This window comes from Heptranchias perlo, chromosome 6 (genome assembly GCF_035084215.1).
Source record: "Heptranchias perlo isolate sHepPer1 chromosome 6, sHepPer1.hap1, whole genome shotgun sequence".
Taxonomy (NCBI): domain Eukaryota; kingdom Metazoa; phylum Chordata; class Chondrichthyes; order Hexanchiformes; family Hexanchidae; genus Heptranchias; species Heptranchias perlo.
In genome coordinates this window covers 39,739,456-39,757,849 of record NC_090330.1, presented here as the reverse complement: position 1 = coordinate 39,757,849, position 18,394 = coordinate 39,739,456, and the positions used below count along the sequence as shown (strand labels likewise).

The following is an 18,394-nucleotide window of genomic DNA, read 5'->3' as shown; positions in this document are numbered from 1 at the left end:
TCAGCTGGTTACAACAATAAGTAGCTGACGATGCAAACCAGGAAGGTCCCAGGTTTGATTCCTCATCACCAGCACAATCAAAAGACCCCCCGATGCCAATGGCCAGAGCATTGTTGCAGCTCTCTTAGGTTTTCCCTTCTCACCACCCTGCCCCCCCCACCACCACCCCGATCCTAGTCCAAGGACCTATTGTGGGAGGAGCAGAGTTGCACTGTGCCCAGGTCAGGAAAATTGTGGGCACCACTATCTTCACGGTGCACCTCCATTATGCTGGCACTGTCTGGCACCTAAGGAAGAAAATCATTCCTATCCTTTCTTGATTTTCAAAAATTGTAGAATCTGGTGGACTGTGTTCTTGTCATTAGAAACAAAGAGCATAGAAAAGTAACTGGAATTGTATCAGCTACTGGTTTATCTTTTTAAACCTCCAATATTTGCACTTGGAATTCAAAATATTAGAAAATTTTAATATATATTTGAAGGTGTAATTTGGTAATGCAATGGACAAGATATCTGTGTGGCATCTTTTTATTAGAGAATCTGTTGGGTCTCAGAAGCTTTTATCTGTTTTTGGCCAAATGTCAATTATGAAGGAGCACAAACTTTTAAGACTTGGTTGGTTGACTTTTCCTCTTGGATAGAGGCTCATGATAGCAAGGTAGGGAGCTAACAAAATAGAGTTAGATAAGATGTAAAAATGAAGACTGCAAAGTTCTAAAACTTACTCTAAATGTAAATTATGTCTAAATTATTTGATTATAGGATTTATTTAAAGTGTGCTTTTTATACATCTTTAACCAAAAAGCAGAAAACTCGTAGTTTTGTTACAGTGCATGAGGAATATTATTTTTATTGTGACAGCTGAGTTTGTGCGTGATATCACAGCTGTTCCGTTCTTTTTATGTTTAACTAGTGACTCATGATTATTAAATATTTACCATTTCAAAGGCATTAGCAGATGCAAAAAATCTTGTTTCTCTCTACCATCTGCAGGTGGCAATGGGCCAGGGTCAAGCTGATATAGCCATCCAAACACTAAAGGAATGTGCACGCAATGGAGAATGGTTGTGTTTAAAGAACTTGCATCTGGTTACAGTCTGGCTGCCAGTTTTAGAAAAGGTAAGGAGTGTTATTGCTTCAAGCTCATTTGGAGACCCAGTCAGAACTTTATACTTCTAAAACTCTGCCAACCAGTGAGTGTTTTGTTTCTAGAATCTGCTAAAATGTTCCCTGGATAAATCTCCTGTAGAAGTTATTTCATTTAGGTTCAACTGTACATGGCCATTTTTCAAGTCATTAAAAAAACGGTGATCATAACAACTATGACAGCTGGAATATCAAATCCGTGATGTTTCTAGTACACTTACACTGTCATTAAACAGGCAGCTATTAGAATCATAGAAAGGTTACAGCACAGAAGTAGGCCATTCGGCCCATCAAATCCACGCTGGCTCTATGCAAGAGCAATTCAGCTAGTCCTACTCCCCTGCCCTTTCCCCAAAGCCCTTCAATTTTTTCCTTTCAAGTACTTATCCAGTTCCCTTTTGAAGGTCATGATTGAATCCGCCTCAACCACCCCCTCGGGCAGTGCATTCCAGATCCTAACCACTCGCTGTGTAAAATAGTTTTCCTGTGCTGTAACCTTTCTATGATTCTAATAGCTGCCTGTTTAATGACAGTGTAAGTGTACTAGAATCATCACGGAAATAGTTTTCCTCATATCACTTTTGGTTCTTTTGCCAGTCACCTTAAACCTATGTCCTCTGCTGCTTGACCCTTCTGCCAATGGGAACAGTTTCTCTCTATCTGCTCTGTCTAGACCCTTCATGATCTTGAATACCTCTATCAAATCTCCTCACAACCGTCTCTGTTCCAAGGAGAAGAACCCCAGCTTCTCCAGTCTATCCACGTAACTAAAGTCCCTCATCCCTGGAATCATTCCAGTAAATCTCTTCTGCACCCTTTCTAAGGCCTTCACATCTTTCCTGAAGTGCGGTGCCCAGAACTGGACTCAATACACCAGTTGTGGCTAAACCAGCGTTTTACAAAGGTTCATCATAACTTCCATACTTTTGTACTCTATGGGCCCGATATTAGGAGCGTGGCGGGTTGGCAGCGGGAGGTCGACTGGGTGCTTCGCAGGCAATTGCAGCTTGATTGAAGGTACTTACCTTTGCTTCTGGGTTTCACGCTGGAAAGCTGCGCAGCGGGCGGACTGCGCATGCGCAGCATAGGCTGTCAACTGGAGGAGCCCTATTTAAAGGGGCAGTCCTCCACTGACTGATGCTGCAGAAAATAGGCAAAATTACAGCATGGAGCAGCCCAGGGGGAAGGCTGCTCCCAGGTTTAATGATGCCTCACTCCGGGTCTTATTGGATGGGGTGAGGAGGAAGGGGAGGACAGAGGCAGGCCACTTCCTCCGGCGGGCGGGAGGAAGTGGCCTGCCTCTGCCATCAAGAAGGCCTGGCTCGAGGTGGCAGAGGAGGTCACCAGCACCACCAACATACCGCACACCTGCATACAGTGCAAGAGGCGCTTTAATGACCTAAGTAGGTCAGCCGAAGTGAGTACACTTACTCATTCCCCTACACTCCGTCTGCCACATCACCGCCCCCACCCCACATCTCCTTCTGCACTGCCAACGCTACTCTACCACGTCACTCCTCACACCCACTCAAAGCTCATCCTCATCTTACCTGCACTTACTCACCTCGCCAGTACTCATCCCACCACTACCACTCAACCCAGTCCTCATACAATCTCATGGCTCTATCTCATACTCACCCTCTCATGCATCTCTTTCACGGTCAGCCTCACCCAACCTGCCACTACCTGTGCTGCAGCCACAGGGCATGCATCACATATGTGCAGTAGGAAGCGTAAGGCAAACGTGACGTGAGCATGAATGGGATGCACAGGGTGTTTGAAGGTTTGTCATGGTTTTTAATTATATTTAATTTCTGATCAACTCACATTACACATATTGTCACCACTACTGCCACGTCTTTGCGAATCTTGTCTGGTTTGTGCAATAATGCCCTTTCCTGAGGATCACTATGAAGACCCACAACATTGTGTCACTGCAGAGTGGGTGTAGGTGTATTTGCAGGACTCTTTTGTGCAGACGACTGAGAGACGTCGGCGATATCCCCGGTGGCACCCCGGAAGGATGCGAAGGAGAAGTTGTTGAGGGCAGTGGTGACTTTGACAGCGACAGGTAAGAAGATGGTGCTCGGGCCAGCCGGGAGCAGCTCGGCATGAAGGAAACTGCAGATGTCCATGACTACATGTCGAGTAACTCTAAGCCTCCATGTGCACTGCTGCTCAGAGAGGTCCAGGAAGCTGAGCCTCGGTCTGTAGACCCTGTGGCGAGGGTAGTGCCTTCTGCGACGCATCCCTCTCTGCGGTTGCCCTCCCTCCTGCTGTGCAGGTGGATGTGTCACAGCACTGTTTTGTGGAGCTCCACGTGTCAGAGGTGGACGGCGTGGCCGGCGAGGCTGGTGATGCTGTTCATCCTCCGAGGAGGTCATGACTGCAGCTACGGCGGCCTCCATCTGGAAGATGTACATTTGAGGGGGCCCGCAAGGTAGGTAAATGTGTCTGGACACCGGGGTAAGTGTGCAAGTTTGTGAATTTTATTGTTAGGAGGAGGGTGGTGGAGGCCGAACTTTGTCCAAAGTGACAGAGTGGCCTCCTGCAATGAGTGAGGGTCTCCCCCCCCCCCACCTGTCAAATGGACCTTTGCAGCTGCCACAGGCTGATGGCTGCAACACGTCCATTTGAACTGGGAGTGTTTCCCCAAATACGGGAAACAGTCCCAATTGTTTGGAAAATCCCACCCCTCCTAAAATATCAGGTCAATCAGGTCTGTAAACGACCTGAAATACCTGGTTAATTACTTCAAGTGGCATCCCGCCACCTTTAATTGCCAGTGGGAGTCCCACATGCGGGGGCTGCGCGCACATGTCAGCGCGTCATTGGGGAACCCAGAAGTGGGCGGGTTAGAGCCGGGCTCCGGACCCACCTCGGGAATCCCCGATTTTCGCAGCCCCTCCTGCCACGAACGCACCCGCTCGGGGGTGCGAAAATCGAGCCCTATGTCTCTGTTTATAAAGCCCAGGATCCCGTATGCTTTTTTTAACCACTTTCTCAACTTGCCCTGCCACCTTCAACGATTTGTGCACATATACCCCCAGATCTTTGTTCCTGAACCCCTTTTAGAATTGTGCCGTCTAGTTTATATTACGAAATGTATCACTTTGCATTTATCTGCGTTAAATTTCATCTGCCACGTGTCCGCCAATGCCACCAGCCTGTCTAGATCCTCTTGACGTCTATCACTATCCTTCTCACTGTTTACTACCCTTCCAAGTTTTGTGTCATCTGCAAGTTTTGAAATTGTGCCCTGTACACTCAAGTCCAAGTCATTAATATATATCAAGAAAAACAGTGGTCCTAATACCGACCCTTGGGGTACACCACTGTCCGAAAAACAACCGTTCACCACTACTCTCTGTTTCCTGTCCCTTAGCCAATTCTGTATCCATGTTGTTACTGCCCCCTTTATTCTATTGGCCGCAATCTTAATGATAAGCCTACCATGTGGCACTTTATCAAACGCCTTTTGAAAGTCCAAACGTATTGTTTTGATTATTATCTTTTTCAACTACAAACCTCTGATCCGCTAGCAATAAATTACAATAAACTAATTCTCGCTTAATTTTGTAGCATTAGGACAAGAAAATATTATGCAGTTAACAAGGCAAATCAGCTGAAGAATCAAAATAGCAGCTAAATTAAATGGTGGACAGATGTTAACAAAATGGTGGACAAACACAAGTGGTTTCAAAGAAAATTTCCTCATAACACACTCATTGAGAGTTCTCTTATTCCTGTATGCTTGCAGACTGATAAATGATCAAGACTTGCATAAAAACTCATCCACGTAAACTCAGCTTGATTTATATTGTTCCAAGTATGAGGAACAGAGGTATATAAGATAGTGTCATTAAATAACATTCAAGACAATATTTTATTGAGTCCTGTCATAGCTTGTGCTGCACATGCTCCACCCAGTTGTTTCGGGTCTGCAGCGGCCTAACCAGCGGCCCTTTAATGGAGGCCACCTACAAAAAGGTAAGTAAAATATTTTAGTTCGTTTCTGTGAAGCCAGTAAGAGCAGTTGTGCTCTTCTTGGTTCCAGAAAAGTACTGTGGACCACTGCAGCCTGGTCTTGCCCCCCTCCTGGGACCTGCGGGCTGACTAGGCGTCGGAACCGGCCAAATTCCTAAGGCTCTCACTGGCGGGCAGCATCAAGATGTACATGCAGGTGAGTCCTGATGCCTAACTTTGGGCCTCGGGCTAACATCGTCAGGTGCATGGCACAATTGCACTGCCCATTTTGAGCCAGAAATTGGTGCTACTTGAATTTATTCCCCTAAGGGAGGTGAGCTCAAAATAGATTAAATTAGTTTTTGTTTTTTCCATGGGCCCTTGGTGCAGTGGTGGCTGTGAATTGTGCCATCTTGTCAGATTTCATATCTCATGTTGGCATTGCCATTATTGAATGTTTTGTATTCTTAGTGATCACCACCATTTGGGAATTGTTGATATATTGAGACAGATTTTCCTCTTTTTGTTTAGGCGTGAAGTATTGCATGGGTGGATTGTGTATCAGAAAATTGGGCGGCCAGTTTCGCACACCCATTATGCAATCACACAATTTTCTATCCATTAATTTAAATAAACAGAAAATCGGTTGGGCTGCATTACGAGCATGCAGTCCTCCATGTCCGACTTTCCCATATGCCCTCCATCCATGCAATACATGACATCCAAGCGCTACAGAGGAAAATATGTCCCAACATGTTTTTTTTCCTTCTTTTATTCTAGTTTGCCTAGTCTCAAAATTATCTTAATTGTTATGAAAATGTTTAAGCAAAAAGTTGTTTTTAAAATGGTATTCCATCCATAATGTCTAGTGGAATACACAACATGGATGCTCAAGGTAGGAGTTCTGAAATCTACTGTACATTGTACAGTTGAGGGTGTGATGAAGGTAATGTAGACGAAACAAAAATCCAACATGCCAGCAAGAGTTTTTTTGGCTTGAGGAACGTTGTTTAGATTTGCTAGACAAATGTTGCCCAGCTGATACATGTGTGAAACTATGCAGGTTTGTTCTTTTAGTTGGTGTAAAAAATCGTTTCTTTATACTGTGGACTGAGGAACTCATTTAATTTTATGCTATTTGACTTAAAAAGGAATATAAATTTGCACAAGGTAATTTAGAGGCTAAAACTAAAATGACTACTATAATGTATTGTAATGGAACAACAAGCCGTATATCTCACGCACTACTGGATCTGCGACCCTGATTTTAGACTGTCATTGAACTTGCTATTTGGAGTGAGAAGAGAGAAAGGTCTTCATTTTTTAAAAATCATAACAAAGTTGACACTTTTTAGGACTGTTTTGATCAGTTTGAATAGGCCAAACGTCCCCAAATATTAATGGTGTGACTGCTTTAAGCTGGTGCGGCACTCTAATAGTGTCTCTGTGGCACCAGGCTTGTGGCTTCATGTTAATATAAGCCTATGCAAAATAAAACCCTTTCATGTATTATTTCCTGATTTTGCTATTCCAATTTACTTATTATTTTAGTTTTAAAAAAAAAGCAGTTTCAACAAGCCATAATGTAATATTTGTGGTGTTGCCCCTTTAAAGGGAGACATTTGATTCTGACCCTGTCGGGGCAGGCTTACTTGGATCCACGTCTGTACTGGCCTATCACAAAATAGAATCCCTTCGTGTTACTATTCAGTTTGGATGGGCCAACTTTCTTATCTCTGAAAACTTCAGTGGAGTTCTCCCCTTTAAGGGAGACACTTATTTGTGTTTGAATGGGATTTGTTTTTCAAACCTGAAAGACCTCAACCTACTTGAAATAGAACCCTTTCATTTTTTGGGACCACATGGCATGTTTGTATACTGTCCCTCAACCGTATCATTTTAATAAACACTTGATTTTGTTAATTTTATGTTTTTTTCTCTAAGTGTTTATTTGGGTGGATTAACTCCTTCCAGAATTTGTAGTGATGTCCTCCCTGAAAGGGAAGACATCTGGTGATGTAGTCTCCTGCTTCATATCAATTACAAATAGTGTGAACAATAGGGGACCAAGACCAGAGCCCCATGGAATATCACTGCTTCCTGAATAAAGCCAATTTTCAGTCTATTACCACCTTATGGTTTTGTTATGAAACCAATTTTCAAACCATCTGGCCTCTTTAATCCTTAAAGGAATTATCGTTGGTTCTATCAGTAAGAAAGATCTTAAAATTATGTAGTGCGATACTAGCGTATGAATGCTTAACATGTCATCTGAAATTCCTTTCTGATTTTCTGACTATTATTCCATTTATTTTAAACAGGTTAATGTCTTTGCTAAAATACTGGAAGGAGGAATTTTAGATGAACACATTAAATGTTCAGATGCCAATATGCTACAGCATAATTTCTGGGCCAAAGTGTGCAAGGATTCAGATTTCCTGTCAAAGAGGACATTTAATTTTAGATAATCAGTTTGCACAAACTTAAACAATGGGTAAATTGCATTTTCTGATGCGCAGTATTAAAAGGTGTTTACAACTCATAATTTTTCTTTGTAAAATGTTTGCTGAGTAGTAAAAATGCCTAGCAATATCATTGTAAACAATTTTACAACACCAAGTTATAGTCCAGCAATTTTATTTTAAATTCACAAGCTTTCGGAGGCTACCTCCTTCCTCAGGTGAACGATTTGGAAATCGTTCACCTGAGGAAGGAGGTAGCCTCCGAAAGCTTGTGAATTTAAAATAAAATTGCTGGACTATAACTTGGTGTTGTAAAATTGTTTACAATTGTCAACACCAGTCCATCACCGGCATCTCCACATCATAGCAATATCATGTAATTATAGTTTTTGGCACAATGCTTGTTTGGACTTAAATAATATTAAATAACAACCTAGTCTGTCAATTTAAAAGAAAATTCATGATAAAAGTTTGATATGAATTCATCACTACAGACCATAGTTGCAAGAAACGATTAGGAACCAGATAATATTTGTCTTTTATAAAAGAAAATAATGCATAATAATTGCCGTATCTCCTAATGCAATGATAAATACAAAGCTAAGAGAACTGTACTTTAGTTATGTAAATCTTTAGTACTTCTACAGTTGAAGCATTGGGCAAAATTTCTCTCAGGTTTTCTGCCTGTTTTTGGGCAGTCCCAGATGAGGATGCCTACTAATCCAATTAACAGCCTGCACAATTTCCCCCACCCTGCTGTGGGCAGACTGAAACAGCCATCACCGCGTGCAAATGATGGGGGAAGGGTGTGGCTTAGCCCACCGACCTTTTTCCTTCCCCTACTGTTGCTGGCCCACCTTAAAGAAAGAGATGTTGAGGTTTATTTGTAGCGGGCTAAAGGCGCTGCAGTGCTGAAGGCTATGAGAAACCTGAAGAAAGCTGCTGGAGCTTGCTGTTCCTTTGCTCAAAGCTGCAGGTAAGTTTGCCTAGTTTTGAATATCATTTTTAAAGTTTAAAAATATATACATTTTCTAAGGAACCTTCCCCTGCTCCTCTGTTACGAGGAGGAAGAAGAGGAGGATCAGAAGGACCATTACAGAGATGCCAGGCTGAACAAGCAATGTAGGCAATTTCTGGTTCCTATCTGCTGGTACCATCCTCTTCTCTGTATGCAGTTACAGGCAGGGCTACTTCACTGTAACAGCTTGGCAATGCTTGAGAAAGCTGCACTTCCCTCACAAAGCACTAACTGAGTTATGTCAACTGCCAGATAGCTGCAGGCACAGCTCATAAGGGAGACTTTCAGATGACTAAGATCAGAGCCCACTGCCAAATTAGTCCCACCATTATGCTCCTCCTTTGGCAAGAAACTCAGCTCATTTGAGAACCACTCACTTTTTAATATATAATAGATTTGAAGCAGAGGAACATACACGGCTTTGGGGAGAATGCAGGTCAGTGGAATTAGATTTGAACTACTGTAGCAAAGAACTGGCACATACGAGGGGCTGCTTGGTCTCCTTCTGTTCTGGAAACTTCTATGGTTCTACTATTAACAGTAAAAGCTCAAGAAGTAGTATTTATCCCAATGGTAGCTCTCCAGGACCCAGGTCCTTAACCAGCTCAGCAATATATCTATCTGCAGCAGCTCTGACATTTCGTATGCACCCAAGATTTTTTTTGAGCCTCTTAGTTACACCCTTACATTCGCATTGTTGAGAAATTACAACTTTGTGTAAAGACAAAAAGAAACAGCACCATTATAAGCACTACTGAGAATCCTGTTGCTGTTCAGGCAATTGGGGTGATTGTCCTGAAGAAAGTAATTTTACTTCAAAATGGTGCTTCCTGCAGTTTTAAGCTCAGCATGACACCAATTTTCTTGCTATTTTAATTTTTATGTCTCACAGATTCTATGTAAAGTGGGAGAAATAGCTGTTGATTGATTGTGCTAGTTTTAGCTCTGAGGAGTGCATTGGAAACATTCACGGCAGCAGTTTAGGTAACTCCTGCTCCGTCTGATCAACCTAATTGAATGCAACTAGCAACCATGCTACATTTAGATTTTCAGTGTTACAGATATTAATGGGCATTTTATTGCACACGGGGATTCAAGAACAAGTGCATTATTCAGGTCAAGCAAGTTAAAGGACGGGGTATAAGTGAATCTCGGCAGGAAAGGGGGACAGGAGGAGGAGGCAGCTGTGAGGGGGAAATTGAAGAGGAGGAGAAAGGTGAGGTGGAGAGAAGGGAAAAGAAGGGGAGGAAGAGGATGGGAGAAGGGGGACAGGGGAGCGAGATGGAAGGAAAGGAAGACCTCAAATGCCTGAAGTAAAGCCTGCTTTCATTTCTTTTAATAATTAAAGCTGTAAAGCCTGTTAAAATTGTCATTAGAACCATAGAAAGGTTACAGCATGGAAAGAGGCCATTCGGCCCATCGAGTCCACGCCAGCTCTATGCAAGAGCAATCCAGCTAGTCCCACTCCCCCGCCCTTTCCCTTTAGCCCTGCAGATTTTTTCCTTTCAAGTATTTATCCAGTTCCCTTTTGAAGGCCACGATTGAATCTGCTTTCCCCCCTCCCGGCAGTGCATTCCAGATCCTAACCACTCACTGTGTAAAAAAGCTTTTCCTCCTGTCACCTTTGGTTCTTTTGCCAATCACCTTAAATCTATGTCCTCTGGTCCTTGACCCTTCCGCCATTTGGGAACAGTTTCTCTCTATCCACTCTGTCTAGAATTTACTTTTTATTACATCGGAACAGGAGTAGACCATTCATCCCCTCAAGCCTGCTCCACCATTCAGTTAGATGATGATTGATCTGTACCTCAACTCCATTTACCCGGTGTACCTCCATATCCCTTGATACCCTTACCTATTAAAAATTTATCAATCTCAATCTTGAAAGCTCCTCTTGTCCCAGTTTTTATTGCCTTTCAGTCTTCCCATTACTGGTAATTCTGTGGCACAAACCACCCAGATCTGACCACTATTTTGAAAGCTTTAACATTTTCCTGAAATTGCTGCCCTGCCCATAACATTTTCAGTTTTCTTAATCCTCTCCCCCCTCCCTATTGATTTAATCGCCCTGCTCTTGATGAAATCTGTCTGCCGATCTACATCCCCCTTTCGCTTCTGATCTCAATGATGGCGGAGTCCAGCAAGTGAGTGCAAAAGACAAGGCTGAAGCATTTGCAACCATCTTCAGCCAGAAGTGCCGAGTGGATGATACATCTCTGCCTCCTCCCGATATCCCCACCATCACAGAAGCCAGTCTTCAGCCAATTCGATTCGCTTCACGTGATATCAAGAAATGGCTGAGTGCACTGGATACAGCAAAGGCTATGGGCCCCGACAACATTCCGGCTGTAGTGCTGAAGACTTGTATTCCAAAACTAGCTGTGCCTCTAACCAAGCTGTTCCAGTACAGCTACAACAATGGCATCTACCCGACAATGTGGAAAATTGCCCAGGTATGTCCTGTCCACAAAAAGCAGGACGAATCCAATCCGGCCAATTACCGCCCCATCAACCTACTCTCAATCATCAACAAAGTGATGGAAGGTGTCGTGGACAGTGCTATCAAGCGGCACTTACTCACCAATAACCTGCTCACCGATGCTCAGTTTGGGTTCCGCCAGGACCACTCGGCTCCAAACCTCATTACAGCCCTGGTCCGAAATGGACAGAAGAGCTGAATTCCAGAGGTGAGGTGAGAGTGACTGCCCTTGACATCAAGGCAACATTTGACTGAGTGTGGCACCAAGGAGCCCTAGTAAAATTGAAGTCAATGGGAACCAGGGGGAAAACTCTCCAGTGGCTGGAGTCATACCTTGCACAAAGGAAGATGGTAGTGGTTGTTGGAGGCCAATCATCTCAGCCCCAGGACATTGCTGCAGGAGTTCCTCAGGGCAGTGTCCTAGGCCCAACCATCTTCAGCTGCTTCATCAATGACCTTCCCTCCATCATAAGGTCAGAAATGGGGATGTTCGTTGATGATTGGACGGTGTTCAGTTCCATCCGCAACCCCTCAAATAGTGAAGCAGTCTGAGCCTGCATGCAGCAAGACCTGGACAACATCCAGGCTTGGGCTGATAAGTGGCAAGTAACATTCGCGCTAGACAGCTGCCAGGCAATGACCATCTCCAACAAGAGAGAGTCTAACCACCTCCCCTTGACATTCAACGGCATTACCATCGCCGAATCCCCCATCATCAACATCCTGGGGGTCACCATTGACCAGAATCTTAACTGGACCAGCCATATAAATACTGTGGCTACACAAGCAGGTCAGAGGCTGGGTGTTCTGCGGCAAGTGACTCACCTCCTGACTCCCCAAAGCCTTTCCACCATCTACAAGGCACAAGTCAGGAGTGTGATGGAATACTCTCCACTTGCCTGGATGAGTGCAGCTCCAACAACACTCAAGAAGCTCGACACCATCCAGGACAAAGCAGTCCGCTTGATTGGCACCCCATCCACCACCCTAAACATTCACTCTCTTCACCACCAGCGCACAGTGGCTGCAGTGTGTACCATCCACAGGATGCACTGCAGCAACTCGCCAAGGCTTCTTCAACAGCACCTCCCAAACCCGCGACCTCTACCACCTAGAAGGACAAGGGCAGCAGGTACATGGGAACAACACCACCTGCACATTCCCTTCCAAGTCACACACCATCCCGACTTGGAAATATATTGCCGTTCCTTAATCGTCGCTGGCTCAAAATCCTGGAACTCCCTTCCTAACAGCACTGGGAGAACCTTCACCATACGGACTGCAGCGGTTCAAGGTGGCGGCTCACCACCACCTTCTCAAGGGCAATTAGGGATGGGCAATAAATGCTGGCCTTGCCAGCGACGCCCACATCCTACGAACGAATAAAAAAAATCTCATTCCCTTTTCTGACACCCAATGCTGCCTGTGGCCATGCTCCTGCACCCTGTTCCTGGCCCTGCTTTACTACTACGTTGCTGTTTCCTAGATGTTGCAACAGATCTCCATTGCCTACTCCATCCTTTCTTCCCACTTCCTGAGCCCTAGCCTGCTCCCAACTGTTCCTTGCCTGCTGCTGTACCTTTCTCCCTGCACTACTTCCTGTCCACCTTTCTTAGCCATACTGGCCAGCTCTGTATTTCTTCCGACTGCTTCCTGCCCACTGCAGCCTTCCTGTTAACTCTGAATGAAATGAAGTAGGGCTTCCTTGATGGAATAGCAACACAGAAAAAACCCCTTTTTCACCAATAAACATTTTCCCCATTCTATTCTTAGAAAAAGAATATCTCCTACAATTATGAAACTTTTGTTCATACATAAGCTTCCAGTTTGTTTACAGATTTCATGTTCAGTTTCCTTTCTGTCTTTTGACAGCCTATAATGTGCTCCCAATTAGGTGACTGACTCCTTGACAATCCTCAAGTCAATCCAAAGCGATTCAGCCTGGACCACTTCTCCATTTAAATTATTACACTCTAGTACTATGATATTGTCTCTAATACTGCTACCCCCTCGTCCTTTTTAAAATTGCAAATTCTAACCCAGCTACAGCCTGTGATTGATTAAGGAAAATTCCCTTAACTTTCAGTGATGTAGGAAATATGTAGGAGCCCTAATTATGGGCTCAATTTTAAACTTAAATTGTAGGTGCGTTGGGGGCTGTGAAAATTGCAGAAATGCGGAGCAGGTTCAGAAGCTGGCTCCAACTCGCCGACTTAAGAGATCCCCACAGACGCACCTATATACGCGCGCGCTTCCTTAATCCGGAAGTCCGGCAATTAAAGAAACAAATGTCCCTCATTGAGGTACTTAAGGCGTTTTACTTGTGACATATTAGGTAGTTAGAATGATTTTTAACTTAACTGGGCAGCTTTCCCATGGCTTCTGATTCACACCTGGGAAGGGCCGGATCAGGCAAAAAGAAACAAAATAAAATAAACAACAAACTATTGCACAAAGTTAAAACCCAAAATCAACCTACCTTTCCACCCTGATCCGATGTCTCCCTCTCCGATCTCCCCCACCCCTTCCACCAACCCCACCCGATCTCCCCCCTCTTCCACCACTCCCCCGATCTTCCCCCCTTCTACCCGCCCCCTCTTCCATTCCAGCACCGGATGACATCTCACTCTCACTCTCTTTGTCTTTCTCTCCTCTCCCCCCCGCCCCCTCAGCATTGCAGCTGTTAACCAGGCTGGCTGCCGGGCACGAAACCCAGAAAGAAGTTTAATCACCATCAATTACGGAACCAGTAAGAATTTTTAAATTTGAGTTTGCCACTCGCACCTTCAACCCCCTCTCCCCCGCTGCCAACCCGCAACCCTTTCAAAATTGAGCCCAATGTCTTTGTATTTTAAAGAGCAACATAATCGTGGGATGTTATAAAGATTGTCTAAGTGGTACTTCACACATTAATACTTATGATAATAAAAAAAAAGTACAATTAAATATCATGAGGCACATTTACCTTTAAGTCCTGGGCATAAAGCATCCCCTTAGTGGAGTGCATGGAGGAAATGTTGGCAGAGAAGATTACACGCTCAAAAATTGGGTGGATTAGATCATGGGTGTGCACATCTCCCCACTTGATTTTCCACCGTACACTCACCAGGTGATGCTATACATCCAAGCACTAAAGAGGAAAATCGGCACTCTTGTTTTTCAACTTCAGAGCCGGTGATTGTAAAGGTAAGACTTAAATGAGATTGCCACATAATAAATCCAATTTAGTACCTCGGAATCCATTTGTGGACTGAAATAGGTTCCCCATTGTAAATCTCAGCAAGCTATTCAAATATAAAGAAAAGTAATTGAAATTCTCTTTAAGGATTCTGCTTTCCCACAATCATTGCAAAGATGACTTCCAGCAGAAGAGCTGCAGCAAAAAAAACCTCTGTTGAAGTTTCTTTCCCTTGAGCACATGTAGGGCTTCTGTCTTCAGTTTTATTTAGTAATATTACAGAACTTCTTTAAAGTTAGCTGCTTTTAGTGGTTCCATAGGAGTGGATGATAGTATTCAAAAATGAACAAATGGAAAAGGAAGGTATTGCTGAACTGAATTATTAACTTTCCTAACATTAGGATTTCACTAGTCTTATTTTTCTGAATGCCACCCATGGCAGCCACTCATTATAACCTGGAATTGTAGGGAATTCCTTATTTTGTGTGGTTCTTGGACACTGGACAAATAGTCAAGCAAAGAAAGTCACCCTCACTCACGGTAGTTTTGTTAATCAAAAGTAATTATTTAATGATATCATTCATACGAGCATTCATGAAGCAAAATCAAACCATACAAATGACTTGCCTTTATAAAATCCCACTATACATTTAATAATTGACAACATTATTATGTAATGATGTAGCAATTCATACACACATCAGGCAAATCATTAATACACAGACAACCTTTAAACTAAGGCTTTTGCTCATCAGGCCTGAAGGTTGATCAGCTCTTCAGAACTCGAGGTCCTCATCTTCTTGCATGATGTTCAACTGTGTGCATTCCTTGTGACTGCCAGATAGTGAAGAAGACACTGTTCTTCTCCCAGAGTCTTTTTATATTGTTTTTTTACCAATAGGTTGTGGGATTGGGGAGGGTCATTCTTTTTGTTCAATCGCTCCCTGTTGCTATGCCTCAATCATTAACATACCCCAATGATTGACAGCTTAGGCTTTGATCATGTGACCAGGGACCCTTTGATGTAGAAAAGACCATGTGCTTGAACGATAGGTTGTAAAGGCCCCTTTACTATCTCTGTTTATGGCCTTTCGTGTAGAGATAGCCCCTCACATTTCTATGCCCAGACATTCTTAATGGTCCTACGTCTCCAATTTTGATTGATTCAATGGCTTCAAATCCATTCCTTATAACATTTGACCATATGCTGGCTGGATGCAATACTATTTGATGTTTTACAAATCCCAGTACTTTTGAACAGATTACCAGATAGGAATGAGAGGCCCATGCTTTTTTTCATACCTATCATTGCTTTCCTGATCCGAAGCCTTTGATGTATGTCCTTGTTGCCTTTTCTGCATTACCCTCTGCTGTGTTGAAAAGCTTGTGCTTCCAAAAGCCTATGGGCATTAAATTGGGCCATGTAGCGCCCATTGTTTTGGCGCTACACAGTCTCTCTGACATCCAAGATGGCGTCTTGGCTGCACACGCACGTTTCCAGCGTGACGTGTGCTGGACGCCGTCTTGGTATGGGAGTTAGCGCAGGCGCAGATAAGGAATGCTGGAATCATGTAAAGTAGAGAGAAAGTGGCTACAATCAGTGTGCATCACTGATTTAAAGTGATAGACACCATTTTGGCACTTAACGCTCAACTCAATGCACAGTCTTAACCCTGATCATCTGAATGTGTCTTAGAGTGCCTGGAAGACCCCCACCAGCGCTATTTAAAGGGACCGTGCAGGATTTACAGGTTAGTGGCTGGATTATTGCTTCTGACTGCTGAGGCATTTGTAACTGTTTTTGGAGGCCTCCTATACTTGAATACTAGGACGCGGGGACAAAGCCTAACATTTAGAGCCAGGACGTACAGGAGTGAAGTTAGGAAATGCTTCTAATTAGGAAATGGTGGGCTAAGTTTGGAACACTGTTCTGCAAACGGCAGATGCTAGTTCAATTGTGAATTCTAAATCTGAGATTGATAGATTTCTGTGAACCAAGGGTATTAAGGAATATGGGGGTAAGGCGGGTATATGGAGTTAGGTCACAGATCCAGCATGATCTCATTGAATGGCGGAACAGGCTCGAGGGGCTAAATACCACTGCCACTTGCTGCCTCCTGATATGCGCCACCTTCTCCTGCAAGAAAGCAGGATGTGCGTCTGGGTTATGTGCCTGTAATGGTTGAATAGCTGCCAGTTTGTGTGGCCCGTGAGTTGTGGGTTGGCGGCTTGCAAAAGTGGTAATGTGCAAGGGTGAGAGGAAGCACCTGGTTGGAAGAGTTGAGTACTGATGGAAAGAGTTTATTGGTATGTGGGGGATGGGGGGTGTAGTGCGTGGTGCAGTTGGTAGGAGAGGCCACTTGACAGGTGACCTCACTCACCTTGACCACTCATGTCAAAGCATTGAACTTCTCCCTGCACTGCATCCATGTTCATGATGCTGTGTGCCTGGCATTGACTTCGTCCCCCACTGCCTCCCACTGCCTTTTGGATAAATGTCTGGAGGGCCTCTTGCCGCCCCCCCCCCCCCCCACCCCAACCACACACACACTCTGCGGATATAGGATGTTGTTCCTCCTTCTGTCCACCTTTTGCACCAAGGTCTCTAGTGCACCAGCAGAGAACCTTGGTGCACGCACTCTCATAGGCCTGGTACCAATTCTGATCAGCAGATTGGTGAGGTCTGGCGTGCAGACTGGAGGATGTTGCATTTAGTAGTGCGCAACCTTTATTCAATGTTTTAACATAACTCGTCAGTGTGTAAACATAGGGATGGGACATGCATCTGTGTTTTACGTGTGCGACACCGTGCAGACAGTAGACTGTTATTTTCAGCAAGTAACAAGTACCTTTAAGAGCTTTCCAAGAAACATCCTCCCTTTAAGAGATTGTGCTCCCCCTGCTGGTGGAAAGTGCTAATTGCATTGATTCCACATGGAATGCTGATTGCAGGTTAGTACTCGGGCCGGCCGAAACTCGCGTCCTGCCTGCCCAAAAACTTTTCCCCCTATATGTTTTGAAAGCCTGACAACGCTTTAAACTCAGTATTATCCATCTAGCTTATTTATTTAATAATTTAGATATCTATTCGCAGTACAATGTCTTCGATCCCGAAACTCACTTCTCCAATGCCATCAGTGTCAGTGAGGGAAAACCGGGATTTACGAGTACACAATTTACCACGTTACTTTGTTTGCGGGTTTTCAAATGTCTTTGTTTAAAAGGCCTACAGTTAACCCTTTCCTTCAAATGTCTTTTGTTATAGGGGTTTTGAACCCCACAGAATACAGCATAGCTAACTTGGATCTCCTTTCCTTTCTGTGTTTCCTTCGTGGCACAATCTTTTGAATCTTCCAAAATTCCCTAGATTCTACAGTGGGCCCAGTGGATTGGAAGGTAGCAAATGTAACCCTGCTATTCAAGAAAGGAAGGAGAGAGGAAACAAGGAACTATAGGCCAGTTAGCCTGACATCAGTCGTCAGGAAAATGCTGGAATCCATTATTAAGGAAGTGGTAACAGGGCATTTAGAACATCATAATATGATTAGGTAGGGTCACCATAGTTTTATGAAAGGGAAATCGTGTATGACAAACCTAATTGAGTTTTTTGAGGATGTAACTAGCAGGTGGATAAAGGGGAACCAGTGGATGTAGTATATTCGGATTTTCAAAAGGCATTCGATAAGGTGCCGCATAAAAGGTTATTACACAAGATTAGGTCTCGTGGGTTGGGGGTAATATATTAGCATGGATAGAGGATTGGTTAATGGACAGAAAACAGAGAGTAGGGATAAACGGGTCATTTTCAGGTTGAGAGGCTGCAGTTAGTGGGGTGCCTCAAGGATCGGTGCTTGGGCGTCAGCTGTTTACAATCTATATTAATGACATAGATAAAGTAATGTGTCCAAGTTTGCTGACGATACAAAGCTATGTGGGAAAGTAAGCTGTGAGGCGGACACAAAGTTCAATATTTTACCTTTGCAGTCTGGGTGCAGGGGGGCAAACAAAATCGTGGATTTCCGGAGCCGGAGGGAATCCTGGCTCCAACCCGCCAAAAAACGCGCACGATCCAGACCCATCTGGGTTTGCGTGCGCTTCAGGAAGCCAGAAGTCCCACCGGCAATTAAAGCCGGTGGGACGATATT

The 18,394-nt window shown here is 44.1% G+C and overlaps 1 protein-coding gene across 4 annotated transcripts in view; it reads left to right on the top strand.

The window, feature by feature from the left end:
* Nucleotides 1-18,394, top strand: part of dync2h1 (dynein cytoplasmic 2 heavy chain 1) — a 656,363-nt gene that overhangs the window by 411,596 nt on the left and 226,373 nt on the right. For 3 of the 4 annotated variants that reach the window (XM_067986146.1, XM_067986147.1, XM_067986148.1), the window contains exon 78: nucleotides 994-1,119. In XM_067986146.1, the coding sequence (XP_067842247.1) occupies nucleotides 994-1,119 (126 nt within the window). Of the gene's footprint in view, nucleotides 1-993; nucleotides 1,120-15,945; nucleotides 16,001-18,394 lie in introns of all 4 variants that reach the window. The other variant, XM_067986149.1, reaches the window with a different exon arrangement.